Source organism: Apostichopus japonicus, chromosome 17, assembly GCF_037975245.1.
Source record: "Apostichopus japonicus isolate 1M-3 chromosome 17, ASM3797524v1, whole genome shotgun sequence".
Classification (NCBI taxonomy): Eukaryota; Metazoa; Echinodermata; class Holothuroidea; order Aspidochirotida; family Stichopodidae; genus Apostichopus; species Apostichopus japonicus.
The window spans coordinates 25,633,449-25,649,105 of NC_092577.1; the positions used below are offsets into that span (position 1 = coordinate 25,633,449).

General features: G+C 36.9%; 1 protein-coding gene across 2 annotated transcripts in view; it reads left to right on the forward strand.

Annotated features, from left to right (window-relative positions):
* Positions 1-1,205: 1,205 nt before the first annotated feature.
* The window catches only part of LOC139984259 (V-type proton ATPase subunit H-like), a 41,579-nt gene continuing 27,127 nt past the window's right edge, over positions 1,206-15,657 (forward strand). Inside the window, exons 1-5 of one of the 2 annotated variants that reach the window (XM_071998092.1) lie at positions 1,209-1,481; positions 4,453-4,642; positions 5,896-6,009; positions 6,376-6,578; positions 10,557-10,664. In XM_071998092.1, coding sequence (XP_071854193.1) covers positions 1,330-1,481; positions 4,453-4,642; positions 5,896-6,009; positions 6,376-6,578; positions 10,557-10,664 — 767 coding nt within the window. In that variant the 5' untranslated portion in view covers positions 1,209-1,329. Of the gene's footprint in view, positions 1,482-4,452; positions 4,643-5,895; positions 6,010-6,375; positions 6,579-10,556; positions 10,665-15,657 lie in introns of both variants that reach the window. The other variant, XM_071998093.1, reaches the window with a different exon arrangement.

The following is a 15,657-nucleotide window of genomic DNA, read 5'->3' on the forward strand; positions in this document are numbered from 1 at the left end:
GCCAACAACGTTAATTGGCGAGTAATTAATGATTTTTGCAGATAATGAGAACAGTGTCCACGACAAATTCCACAGTTACAATTAATCGCATAGTTTCCCCAAACCCACTAGTTTGAATTCAACCAATCAGAGATTCAGGTTTAGTTATGAGCCGTTGCTATAAATAGATTCAAGACTGCGTTGGTACAACGTGGGAGTTATTATGGAACTCTCTGGTGCAACTGCCATATAGACTGTACACAAATCAAGCACGGTGTTGTATTTCGTAGGCCTATTGGTCAATGAAGTTCGTAGTGTTTAAATATTCATATTTATGGGCGAGGTTTATTTGGATCCCAACGGAAAATATCTTGGAGAAAAACAAAGTTAGCCAATTTTTCGACTTTTATGCCACCATTTGAAGTAAGATTTTAATAGATAAGCTAGTTATGTATGTCGTTATGGCATAGTGGAGTCAGGTGAGGTTGAGAAAATCATAGAAAAGGACGCAAAATACTGCTTTATAGGATTGGTTGAGGTGTTTAACATGTCTATTTTGTATGAAAGAGCACAAAAAGACAAAAAGAAAAGTGAAGAAACTACCATGATAGCATGCTCTGTTAAGGAGATATGACACTTTGAAGATATCAAAATTTCTTTGAAAACGACTCGTGTAGAAAGACTTACTGTGAGGGTGTGACGTCACATCCTCACTTCCTTAACATTTTTGAATATCTTTCTTTGATAATTGACATTTTTTAACACATTTGAAATAAATATAATGAAATTTTTTTCAGATGTTTAATCTCAAATACTTCTTTTGACAAATATGAGATCTCCTGACATATCTTTTGGTTGAAAGTCATGAAATCTCACAAAATATTTACATATTTGAGGATGTGACATCACAGCTTTCAGCAGTTTCTATACAATCTGATAAAACTTTACACTTGAATATCTCTTAGTCTAAGTTAGTCTTTGTGTCATTAATGGTTACTCGTCATGGTTTGTGACTACCGAACAGTATTCTGAATTATGTCGTATTTGGCGTTCTAAGTTAGTCTTTGTGTCATTAATGGTTACTCGTCATGGTTTGTGACTACCGAACAGTATTCTGAATTATGTCGTATTTGGCGTTCCATACTTGGGGTATAAATCACATGACTGCACGGTAATAACAAAACTGTGACTCAAATCTTGCCAAATTGATCTTACGTTAGTATACAGTACAATACATGCACACATACGTACGATTGTCCTGTAGGAAAGACTAAGTAGAGTGCAGTAGGACGTATAGTATCAGCCCTAGGACTGAAAAGAAGACACTTAAACCCAGACATTTGCGTGATAATGTCCGGAATATACGAACACTTGCAGAATGAAACTGAGCCCAACGGTCGTGGCTTGGTTCCCAGACCTGCAGATTTGCCGCCTTTGAATCTTTTCGAGCGAGAAGCGAGTGGTGTGCGGAATCACACAGTTAACTGGCAGTCCTATGTTCAGTATGTCATTACCATTAAGCCAGTGTTATTCTAAGTTAGCTATGTAGGCCTAAGTCGTCGGTCGGTATAGTCGACCACGAACGCACTAAGTAGTAAGTACGTCTGTTTTATATTTATTTGCAGTTGTTTGTCGTTATGCCAAACTTTTACCATAATTTAACTGGAGGGATCATGTCCCATTTGTCGCCCGATAGAATATTCTATTATGAAAGAGGATTAGGGGTGTTATGTATAAATTGTTGGCTAAACTGCAGAATAGCCCGCTACTTTAAAATATTTTTATAGATAGGCTACGAGGTACGCAGTAGAAAAATATTTAAAGATAGCCTACGTGGTACCCAGACCTTCATACAAAATTTATAAACTTAAATTGTAAGCCACTAAATATTTTCCCATGAATACCGTGATTGAAGTGAATGACAACTTCCTGCTTAAAATCTCCTCCCAAAGTCTAAGTAAACAATCAAGTCAGATTTAACCGATAAATTGATCCTCTTCAATTAAGCGTTTAAAAGCCGACTTCGTAACGCTTTTATGTTTTCCCTACACAGTCGGAGTATTCTGCAGGTACTCCGTTCCCTGATCAAGAAAAACATTTATTTTCAGTGGCTAACACCCTAATGTCTAATCGAGGTAAAATTATCAAATATACCAAAAACGGCTATGCGGTACGTGGTCCACAGTGATCCTAACTTTACTACGTACCGCGTAGCCATCAATTAATTTTTTTTTAGATCAACCACATACCACGTAGCCATTTATTAAACATATTATACTTCCATTGTGTACAATTAAAACAGTCACGGCGTACCGCGTACCACATGATTTACATAAACCCTGATTTCACTACGTACCTCGTAGTCATCAATAAAAAATTTACATTTCAACCACGTACCACGTAGCCATTTATAAAACATGTTATATTCCCTTGTGTGCGATAATAACAGTCACGACTTACCAATCCAAAAATTTAAGACGTTCCACGTACCGGGAACCACGTAGCCAAATCAAAAGTAACTTGAAATCTATTCGGACCACGTAGGCGAATACTTTTAAATTACCGCACCAGAAATGAATACTCTGTCCAAGTACCACCTACCACGTAGCCAAATCAAAGACATATTAAAATAAACTACATCAGGAATCATTTGAAATCCGATATTTCCAAAACGCCCTCAATTAAAGCAAAGGACTTAAATTCCGTACAATTATAACGTGAAGAGAAATGATTAAGTCCAGCGCTATGGACTGTACTGGAACATTTCCAAAAAATGTCCAAGTACAAAATAACTCTCACGCCCTCTATATAACTTACGACTGCGTACTGCGTATCTTGATTTCACCAAAAAGGATATCAGAAAAACAACGGGGTATTCTGCAGCTACTCCAAATTGTTGTTGTTTCCAAGTTATTTTGAGAATGACACTTCACGAACCTATTTTTATGTAGTACATTATGGATGTGTGGGACATGATCCCTATTTGTGAATGAAGTATTATTATGAATGCAGAGTCTGCAAACTTCCCTCCACGCTATACAGTTGCGGTCAAGCTTTTACTAAACCGATTTGAATTCTGAAGCGAGTTGAACAAAAGGGCACTCTTAATTAAAAGTCAAAATGTATCCAAACGTTCTGCAAAGATAGTGTGTTTATACGCCGTAAATTCTGCGAAGGCAAGACATTCTTGAAAATAAGTAAGGAAATCTGAATTAATACTGCAGGATCTAAAAAGCTAATTTTCTTGTTTTCCCAGTGGGCCAATTGGGTACAGTAACAAAAACGTTGCCATTTTGCAAGGACAAGTTTAAAAAATGATGGTCTTTGTAGTTAGCATACATGTGTGGCGTAGCTTAATATTGTTTTGCTTGACATTTGGTATGTTATTATAGGTTCCCAGGGGTTCTTGGCGCATATATTTAATGCAATGGCTGATTAATTTCTCAACTTTACGTACCACTCATTGAGGCTTATGTGCTGTTTTTGTGCTTATGTGCTGTTTTTATGGAACTTTCGAGTAGCCGATTGTCACGTTCGTTGATAAATGACCAATAAATTTTATATGTGAGGTTTGATAACGTAGAAGTGTTTATAGAATTGTGGCGGCACGTCACTGGTAGTGGCAGATTTTGCAACATAAGCTACAGCTCTAATGACTCTCAAAACCACCAAAGTTATTCTGTTTACTTGTGAAAAATAAACAGCTTTGTGTTGTCATGACGCTGTGCTCATTACTTCAGCTGGCGGGAATTCAGCCATGGGACCAATATGCACACTATATGCATAATGAGCAAGTGGTGCGAGATTTCCGCCAGTCTGGAGAAGGCGGTTAGATCTGCGAGGCTTCCCTAACAGTGACACATCCATAGATAAGGCTGCTCACAAGGCTGTAACCACACCCAAATAACCTAGTTGCCCAGTAACAAACATATGTACAGAAAGATCTATAGTATACAACAATATAATATAATGAGACCAGAGTAAGCAGATGGTTACATGTAATATCTGGGCATGGGTGTACTGCAAGTAATTACCACAGATGCACAGTAAGTATAGGTAAGTAACATTAGGCAGTGGATACACACTATGTAGGCTGGAACCCTAGAGAGTGGTGTGGCTGACCTTAGGGAGTAGTTTTCTCTAGTTACTTTAAAGTCATTACAAAATTGCAAATTGGCAGATGTAATGTCTCATCTTACTTTCAGCAGCTTTGCACACCACTCAGTGCACTCACCCACTTTTTGTTTCATAGTCCACATGCTCCTGTTAAATTTTGAGGAGGGCTTTAAATTTAACTTATTTGGCAGATTAGGATAGCTTAGGACAGTCGATGATGATTGCAACACTGATATTCCATGAATCGATACTTGCTTCCTGTTCAAAACAACAGATGGTATTTCCATAGCTATATGAACTGAATGAGTCTTGCTGGATTTGTTATTCTGATCAGCAGTTTTTATCTTGCTTCTTCAGAGGTCAGATGATCTCCCAGGAGGAGTTTATGTTCATCAGAGACTATGACAACAGCAGCAGTGAGAGACTGGACTCTCTGATCCAAGCCAATGGTCCGCAGTGTGCAAAGGTCATGATTAGACTGATAGGACGTATAGCCAAAGAGATGACTGTACGCTACATACTAACACTCATAGATGACATGTTAAAGGTACGAACCCCATCCAAGCAGCAGTATATAAGTCAACTTTAATTTGTTAATTAGACGTCTGGTATTCAAACCTTTCCTCAGTGTTCCCATTTTCCACATTCATCTTGTAGACCTTCCAGGGATGGATGTTGTTACCTTGGGAATGGGTCTTTGGGAAGTAGGTAATCCTTCCCCTTTGAGAACATTTGGTAAAGGGTGCTCATTTGCAATTTTAAGTAGTTCATGTTCAAGATTTGTCCACTTGTTTTTGACACTCATAATTAAAGGGTGACAAACATTCACTTTGAGTAGCAGGGAATTAGACAAATGTTGTAAGGCATGTGTCAGGAGTGTTCAGTTATTATATCAGAATAACTTACTGCTCTTCACCAAATAAGTTTCAATGGACAGTACACAGCAATATGAGTATATACAACTTTTGCAAGTCATGATCATCTTGTATGATCTTTACTGCTGTTAGGTTCTGCACATTTTGTTGTTTTATCAGACAGGCCTACAAACAACTTCACACACTACTTTGGTAGGTTGTACAGTAGTTGTGTAGCCAGATGGGGGGGGTGGGGGAGTGGGGGATGGGTGGTAATGCACTATTCCCCTGCCAAAATGAATTAGCCAAATTCAAACAAATAGCTATCATATATATGATATTGAATAGATTAGTTGTTGTAAAACACATTGTGGTTTGCTTCTATATAAGGTTATACTCATTAGTAATCCAAGGCATAGCACAAAATTTCTCTAAACAAATTAACTTTGATTGAATAATAGACACTTATAGTCAAAGTTCTGTGCATTTTATGGAACTTGATTGTCATCTGTAATAAAAACACATTATCTCCATTTGATTCAATATAGAAAGATGAGATACCTGCATATAGCTACTGACATATATACTATTACATTGTAAATGTTTGATATCTTTAATGTATTTAGGGCCATAGCCTCAGGGAGGATGCCTAGTCCCTTGGCCCAAATTTTCTTAGAAGTGGCTTACATTTCATAACATGCATGCAAAATGGTATTCTCCAAATGTAGTTAAAATGATAACCATTTTTAATCTAAGACTCCATACCCAAACAAAGCAATGGGAAGCGCCCAGCCCGCTGCCCTGTCAACCTCTCCCCAGAATGAACGCCATCAAAATATGGTTCCCGGCCCCCCCATAATTTGACAGTGGGTCAAGCCTATGTTGTGTATTGAGCATCATATCAATGCAATATATTCTCTGACTGTTTATTATTCATTTTTGGCAGGAAAAACCAGAGCGAGTGAACATATTTGTAGAACATGGTAAAAAAACCAAGACAAGTCCTTGGGTTCCTTTTCTAAATCTTCTGAACAGAGAAGATAAATTTGCTGTTAATCAGGTGAGTCTTGTTTATTCATGATAATACATGATTGAGTTATTTAGCAGTTTCTGAAAGTTTCTACTATTTGTAACAGACCTGTATATCATGAACATAAACAGCAATACATTTTGGTTGATGGTAAAAGTTAATGGTGTTGTGGCTTTTAACTGGTAAATCAATTTTTAGGGTTAAAATATTATACATTTTTTGCATTTTTTCCCCTCTAAATGGATGGAATGATCTTTACTTATAGGCAATAGTCAGGCTTTGATCAAAATGAAGAACAAATAGTTTATATCAGTTGATAACATTAATAACAAATTGCAATTTAAGTACTATTGACCCAGTTTGTGCGTAATGGATCTTTATGTATGTTTTGTTTAGGCCAGTAGAATAGTCACAAAGCTAGCCTGCTATGGGAAGGAGAGGATGGGTGCCAGTGATCTCAGGTTTTACTTTGGCTGGATGAGAACACAGTTTACTACATCTGGCAATGAGTATGTACAGACAGTGGCGGAGTGCCTGCAACAACTGCTGAGATTAAATGAATATCGAGAGGCCTTTATGGAAAATGAGGGTATGAGTGTGTAAGTAGAAATTATGTCTGAATTTCTTTTGTGATCTGCCATCGGTTACAAATAGTAAACTAGTTACTAAAGTTCACAAACTTGTACTAACAAGTAGACTTATTGCATACAACTGTTCTTCCTTGGCAAAGTGGACAGCAGCAATGCATTATGCACTGCCTTATAGAATGACTCACACAGTTAACAGATTTTCTCACTATGTGTTTCTATGATGGTTATAACAGCTACAGCACTTATAAGAATTATTGTCCTGTTACTGTATGTTTAGCCCACTTGGATTAGCCAATGGCGCTAATGTCACAGCAAAGTGTTTGTCTGCTGTAATTCTGTTACTCTCATATCAATGGCTCAGTCCTGATGAAAATTGTCTAAGTCGTTGGCCATGTCAGGGGATTTATGAAAATTTACACAAAGTATTACAAAGATCATTTGGCCAGTCCAAACAAGAACTCCTTTAAAATGTTTGTAGGGTTTTAATGTGATCTGGTCATCTGGATGAAACTGGTAGTGGTGGGTTGGTAAATGGGCAAAAATTTGTAAAGGAATAAAATGTCAAAGGTCGTTTCAGATATTAATTAACTGAAATGTGAAATATTTTTCAAAATAAATCTGCATTTTGCATAAATCTAATTTGACCAAAGTTATCAACAATAATCTGTGGACAGTGGGTTTATTCTCATGTAAAGGTGTTCTTTGTATATCCAACAAGTTCGGTGAAAACAAGCAGAATGTTAAAAAATAGAAACATCTATACAAGCCAACATACCATGTAGTAAAATGGACACCACTTCAATATCATCTTGTGTTAAAAATAAGTAAATACCTTATGTAATTTCCTTTGAAACAGCCTGAATTACATTCTTAATCCAGCAAAAGTATTGTGTATATTACTGAAGATGTGAAAAATGGCACAATGTTCATGTAAATTTGATGTATATTATAGAACAAGATTCCCCTTCAAATTGTTTTCATAAATAGTAAAAAATCAGGTTATTTATTGCTTTCAAATCTCTGGTGGTCTCTGTGTGTGTGTAACTTGGATTAAAACAGATCCCTTACCGTAGGTATATAGATCCAGCTAGGTGAGTAACAAGAACCCTAATTTTATAGGTGGCTGGTTACTGTCAAGTAAAGCTTGGAGGAGTTTCATCTTAGTGTGTACAAGAACCTTGTTGAGGTTTAGGTTAACAGAAGTTCAATATAACTCCAAAAGTGACGTTGCGTGAACATATTATAAGTTCGAAACAATGGTCCACAAACCTTCTTAACATTGGTCAACGCTTTCAAATTTGTGTACAGTCTTATATATATTTTTAATAGTTTGTATACAAAATGTGGGAAGGAATTACCAAGATTGTTGACTTGGTTAGAATGTGTCACATTGTTGATGGTCGTCTGCCAAGTTGAGGTCGTCTGCCAAGCTACAGAACACAAAACTAAGATAACTATAATGTCACATATGACAAGTGATTAGACTTAGATTAAGAATGAATTATGTATTTAACATTCGGGTGTAACATAGGGCCTTTATCATGGTTAAACTCTGCTCACAAGAATAAACCCTTATTATGCAGATATCTCCAATATGCACACATGTGGTAACATAAGTACATTTACAAAGCACTGTTAGGTACTAGATTCACTGGGCACATTGAGTACAGCACTATGCATTCATTTTATGGGGAAGATGAAATCCTATGACATAAAGATACTACCTAACTACTACCCTAGAGTGGCAGTTGAGGAACATTGAGAAACATGTATCATCCAAATGTTACATAATGATTTGTTGATGTGTGTACAGTATAAACCAGGGTCTTTTTTAAGAATTTTTTAGTGGGCGGGTCATGTCCTAAAAATGACCATCATGACACTATGTAAGCGGAGCGCCACCATGGGTCGGCGCAAAGTATAGGGAGAAAAAAAAAATGCCAAGAATGTCTCCTAGATTGCCAGAAATTGCACTTCCCTTGTAAGTGGCATCTAGACATCCTCTATTTTGAGATCTCATGTTTCAGAAATTATGAATTCCAAAAAAAAATAAGGTAACTTAGAAAAATTATATTCGGTTGAATCACTAGAAAAGTAGGACTTTCCGTTACTTAATAAGCTCTGCTTTATTCATTGTTTTACACAGATAACTGAAGATTTAAAAGCTTTCTGATGGTAGTTGTAGCCTGTATGTGCTGAGGGGAAGCCATATGGGGAATTTAGGTGTAATTAATTGTTAGGTTTGTGCTATTTGTTTTAGATGCCAAACTGGGGACCTTAGCAAAAATCTTAGCAAAAAGTCTTAGCAAACAGAACTGTATTGTAGAGTTTTAGGTATTTTATGTGGTGTATGACACTGTTCATGATTAATCATGTTGGGTTGCGGGAATTCTCTGGTAATGAAAGATTATTTCCGTCACTGTTTCCGATCATATCCAGAGACAGAGGGTAAGCTTAGGGTATATACAGTAGCACGTACATTGCAGCAATGTAAATGAGCATGTGTTAAATGCACAGTATAGTACTGCATGTCTTTGTACTCCAGGAAGCTAGTCATACGTGCATGCGGCCATGAGGTAGAAACAAACATGGTCACGGCCAGCAGGGATTTTAGTACTATATACAAAGCATGTTTTTGATACTTTATGTAGCCATAGGTGCATATGTACAGTATCCACATAACTGCAAGTTAGCGATGCGAAGTGGTGTGCATACAGCTAAAGTGTAGGTTTTTACCCTCATCATTACAGAACGTACCATAATGATTTATTTCCTACGTTATTTCTTACATGAATGGAAGGTGATACCAACAAGCTACTATCTACCAGTTTGTGGGGCAGAGTTTCATTTTAAAGAATAGGGATTGTTCTAGTTTTGTTTGAAGTGTTGAACACTTACAGTACATCAAATGAGCTAGTCATCCGTCTCACAACCTAAGCAGGGTTTAAGTTGTCCGACTTGCTTTTTGTCTGTCACGGACAATTGGACGACTGTTAAATTTGAGCCTAAATGAGTAAGATGTTTATAACATCAACATGAGTAGCAGCTTAGCACCCAGGCATAGTACCATGTATCTGCTTCAAAACTCATGTGAAATTTATTATTTTCTCAAAAAACACTTAAAATTGCTAACCAAATTAAACGCACAATATAATTTACATATTGAAAGCCTCAGCAGTGAATTGGTGCACTTCCTCATTTAATTTATGCTATATATGGAATCTGCAATTCTTATTTCAAACCAGTTGAAAAGTTATCTTTTTTTAATCGGGGGGGGGGGGGTAAAGCAGATGAGAATAATACAGTAATAACTACTCATCTGATAGCACAATGTTTCGGCTCCCTTATGAGATACATGAGTCCTGATTGACACCCCTGACTCAATACATTTAATTCAAAATCTTGAAGAAGACGATATCCATATGGTAGATGTTTAAATAAATATTGCATAAATGGCAGGCTTCCCTACAAAGAATTAACCTTCAGAAAGTTCAGTTTTGTTAAGAAACTTCCTATAAAAGCAACTGATTGCACCTTCTCTACAGTACAATGCTCTGAAGTCTGTGTTAGTGCAATGCAGTCTATAATAAGATTTACTCACTTGAGTTTTCTAATAATGGTGTGTTAAGGAATCAGAATTAGCTATCTTGTTAGAATCCCTGAAGTATGTTTCTAATAACCTGAGTAACATGATGATCATAGTAACAATTGTGGTAAGTTAATATGTATATATTTACACCTACTACTCAATAATTGATTATGGCTAACCTTTACCCTATGTTTCTTACCCATATAAGTTCCTCAAGTACATTTTTAAAAGGAATAGTGTGTGTCCGCTTATTTTGTATGATTTCACAGCATATATGATTGGAGATGTGCATTCATCATGTTTCTTTATTCTGTTGCCTCAGATTACTGGTGGTTTTATCAGGGAAGGTTAGCTTCCAGATCCAATACTCATCATGTTTCTTTATTCTGTTGCCTCAGATTACTGGTGGTTTTATCAGGGAAGGTTAGCTTCCAGATCCAATACCAACTCATCTTCTGTGTGTGGATGGTCTCCTTCAATCCTGTCCTCTGTGCTCAAATCACCAAGTAAGATGAAAATACAATTTAATCTCAATGTCCAGAATAGCTTTGAATCATTCAGATTGTCTTTCATTACTATAAATGATGTGACGAAATGGGCATTTGGGAATATTGTGTGTAGATCTGCTTACTTAGAATATTGTGTGTACTTGTATCACAGGGTAGTGTAATCATCTACACCTGTAGATCTGCTTACTCAGAATATTGTGTGTACTTATCACAGGGTAGTGTAATCATCTATACCTGTAGATCTGCTTACTCAGAATATTGTGTGTACTTATAACAGGGTAGTGTAATCATCTACACCTGTAGACCTGCATACTCTGAATATTGTGTGTACTTATAACAGGGTAGTGTAATCATCTAAACCTGTAGATCTGCGTACTCAGAATATCGTGTGTACTTGTATCACAGGGTAGTGTAATCATCTACACCTGTAGATCTGTGTACTCAGAATATTGTGTGAACTTATCACAGGGTACCCTGTAGTGTAATCATAGACCTGCTTACTCAGAATATTGTGTGTACTTATCACAGGGTAGTGTAATCGTCTAAACCTGTAGATCTGCGTATTCAGAATATTGTGTGTACTTGTATCACAGGGTAGTGTAATCATCTACACCTGTAGATCTGTGTACTCAGAATATTGTGTGAACTTATCACAGGGTACCCTGTAGTGTAATCATAGACCTGCTTACTCAGAATATTGTGTGTACTTATCACAGGGTAGTGTAATCGTCTAAACCTGTAGATCTGCGTACTCAGAATATTGTGTGTACTTGTATCACAGGGTAGTGTAATCATCTACCAAACTCAGAATATTGTGTGTACTTGTATCACAGGGTAGTGTAATCATCTACACCTGTAGATCTGTGTACTCAGAATATTGTGTGTACTTATCACAGGGTAGTGTAATCATAGACCTGCTTACACAGAATATTGTGTGTACTTATCACAGAGTAGTGTAATCATCTACACCTGTAGATCTGCTTACAAGGAATCATCTTAATGGGAGTTCACTGAATGAAACAGTTCACTAGATGCATGTGCAATATATACCAGGGTAATGTGTGCAGCATTCGTAATTCACTGAAATTGCGTTCTGACTTAAAACTTGAAGACTATAAAACTTTGCATTGGACCCTTATTTAGGTGTAAAGCTGGCAAACAATCAGCTGTCATTCCAGGTCCTTCGATTATGATTTACAAGGTATTTACATTTAAAGGAATATTTCACTGATTCAAGTAGATTACGAATCTCAACCGCGTTCTTTTACTCTCCGTTCTCTCTTCCTAGTCTACAATATTTCTCAATCCATTCCTACCAGCCATCTCTTAAAATGATGACATTCTTGCAACACAGATTCAGTCACCCCAGCCGATCATATTGCAATGCAACTGCAACTTGTGAACGTTTACAAATGTCCAAACAGTTGAAAATATGACCAAGTTTGACATAATTTGTAGTGAAAAAGTCATAAAAACACTGTGGGAATTGGAAATGAACAAAAATGTGATCATTTCATTCTCTGCAGCCAAGTTCTGGGAAAATTATTACGGCTGCTAGCAAATTACCATTGTGACAAACATGTGAAAAAATATCCAAACAATATGAATTGTGCACATTAACGATTCAATTGGATGAACATTTTACACACATTAAACCATACAGTAGGCTGTTGTAACAGTGGTAGAATCTTCTGCAAAAGGTTTTGTGTATAAGTAAGTACGGAGATGTTAAAACTGGTTACAGACAATCAGCAAATCAAAATTACTTGAAAAAATATATACTGCCTGTATTAGGAGCAAATACAGTATGCCTGTATTTAGCGCTGCACAACTAAACTGAGTGACTATGCATAATTACTAGTGTTTGCACCGGTTATCCGGGTACCCGCCCGACGCGATACTACCCGGTTCCTAATTTATTACTCGAATCCTACGTTAGTGTGATTTAAAAAAAAAAAAAAATTGGCAAATCGACGGTTAGGCAGATTTCCCATTGACTTAGTGTGTTGTTAGGCTACCATGTGGTCGAAGATAACAGCAATAACGAAGGTACCCACCCGATATGTTTTTATAACGTTAAAGGTGGTGTTATAAAAACGTTGGAATAACGTTTTCATGAGATATTAATGTTATATTCATGTTATATTCATGTTTTAAGGAAAAAATGTTTTGAAATAATAGCCTGAAAATGTTTTCGTGACATATTTATTACACCACAAATAACGTTATCAAAACAAAAGACGAAACGTTTTGATACGTTTTAAAAACGTTTGTGTGTTTGCTGGGCTACCATGTGTCGAAGATAACAGCAATAACGAAATTATTGCTATTGTTTAAATTAAACGAATTTAAACAATAGCAAATAGAAATTATTGAGGAAGGTTTTATACCTTATCTAATTACACTTACATTTTTGAATATGAAAACATTGTCAGTAGAGAATATGATTCATTTATAATAGCATCCAATTTGTCATTTCTTGAAAATCGTGATACTCGAGGGTAAAATTTTTTTTTCCGGGTACCCGGATACCCGACGGGTAACGGCTCTCGGGTACCCGGTTCCCGATTTTTGGACCCGTGTAAACACTAATAATTACATCTCCTACTAGCTGTTTTGCTGAAATACTTTTACACACAGTTCTTCTCATCATTATCATAGGATCATGCATGCAGACTTAGGGATGATAAATTTAGGCATTATTTGTCAAGTTTATCTTTTGCGAAGTTTGTGAAACCATTTGTGCTTGGATGATCTCAATGGGAAATTTGGCCATCCGAAAAGAAAAAAATCTGTCAAGCCCAGATAAATTTACCTCAATGGATCAACTTGTACTGCTAGCTTCTTTTTGGGGGCCTTGTACAGGCCAGGAACAAGGAGGAAACATGGGAACATAGTCACTCGCGGGAAATTTTGGAGCAGAGATAAAAAATAAATCTTCGTCACTCGCTGGAAATTTGGAGCAGAGATAAAAAAACTAAAAAAACAGACAGCACAAACATGAAGGGGGAGGAAAAAAGAAAGAAAGATGGAAAGGGTTACTATTTGAAATAAAGAAAAGAAAACACGTTTATTTCTGGTTTCTGTGTTCTTAGTTTGAATAATATCTGATCAATTAACCCACCTGTCTCTCTATGACTCTCACTCCCACCTGTCTCTCTATGACTCTCACTCCCACCTGTCTCTCTATGACTCTCACTCCCACCTGTCTCTCTATGACTCTCACTCCCACCTGTCTCTCTATGACTCTCACTCCCACCTGTCTCTCTATGACTCTCACTCCCACCTGTCTCTCTATGACTCTCACTCCCACCTGTCTCTCTATGACTCTCACTCCCACCTGTCTCTCTATGACTCTCACTCCCACCTGTCTCTCTATGACTCTCACTCCCACCTGTCTCTCTATGACTCTCACTCCCACCTGTCTCTCTATGACTCTCACTCCCACCTGTCTCTCTATGTGTACACACCTTCCTAAACCATATCTCAAGAGAAGCTTGGCCAGATCGCATATTTGGTATGTAATTGTATCACAAGAAGCCTAAGGCTGTGGGTAGTGGTCAATGGTTGTTTGACTTCACATTGTGAAAAATCATGTTTTACACAATATTTCAACAAGCCCATATGTCATATTTAGTATGTTGATGTATTACATTTAGTTCAAGAAGCCTATTGTTGAGGTCAATGGTCATATCAGGACATTGTGAATTTGTTTGTCACATCACACTGCTTCTCAAATGCTATATCAAGTATGTTGTACACCCTCGTCAGATTCTTGAAGAAAACTGCTCATGTTACATCATCGAAACCAATGCATGTTTGCATTCTGGTTTCTACTTAGAATGTAAACATGGTTGACACTGTAACCAATACCATCACTACGTCATGCTTAGAGCTTTATGGTTTGCAAAACCCATCCCATACACAAAATAAATGTAACAGTGACTGATTTGTGTGATCATTTATTAGTACTGTAGCACCTCTAATAGGCTTCATTCTATCAATTGTAAATACTGCCATCTATTTTTCCTACTGCGTTCTTCATTCTGCATTCTACTGCACACTGTACTACAGTCTACTGCATTCTGCATTGTTACAAAGCTACTGTACATCTGTTGCAATTCAGTTGGTATTTTAAATCAGGAAAAATCACAGAATGTGAATAACTTCATAATCAAGGGTACATGTATTCTCAGGTCAAGTCGCTTCTCAGTATCTGAAATAAAAGGCAAATATTTTTCGGTGTCATCTTTTTCATGGCTGGTGTAGCATGGTCACATTGTAATAAATGAGGAAGAACAAACAGATTGAAGCCTATGTGGCTTTATGGTGACATTTTAGACTTGATCAAGACCTCAATTGTGTTTGGAGGAACAATAAAGTTGTGCTCTCTTACTAATGAAATAAGCTGTTTCTGAGTTTTCCATAACAGTTCCCTTTTTCAATAATTTCAATAATGGTCACATTCATGTCTCCTTTAGTGAAAAAGGAAGAGTGCAAAATGGAGTCCAATGATAAAATTGGGCCTGGAGCTTAACCTGGCCCTTAATGCTCTGATCACCTGATATCCTTATATAAATGTGTTGTGCTGTGTGCAGGAACTTTCTTCTGTTCCTGGCCACAAAGGTGGTGTTTGTTTATGCTTGCCCGAGGTGACAGCATTGTGTACAAAAGGTATGTTGGTACACCTTTCAAATTTTACGAAAGATCTACTGTAGTAAAACACTTTCGAAAAATTAACGCAAATCTGGCATATCGTGCTAAATGCAACTAATGTCACTCAAACAAGGCTCTAGTACACCCATTTATAAAGAAACCGTAAGACCATCTGGTGTATAGCGGGGGGAAATTATTTTCTAGAATTTCCAAAAATACGCAAAAATAATATCCTACCATAGTTAAGTGTATAGCATATAGCCTAACCACCTGGTCAGTTACGGATCACATGTAACTACAAAAACACAAATAATTGTATTTTGCGAAGTTGACA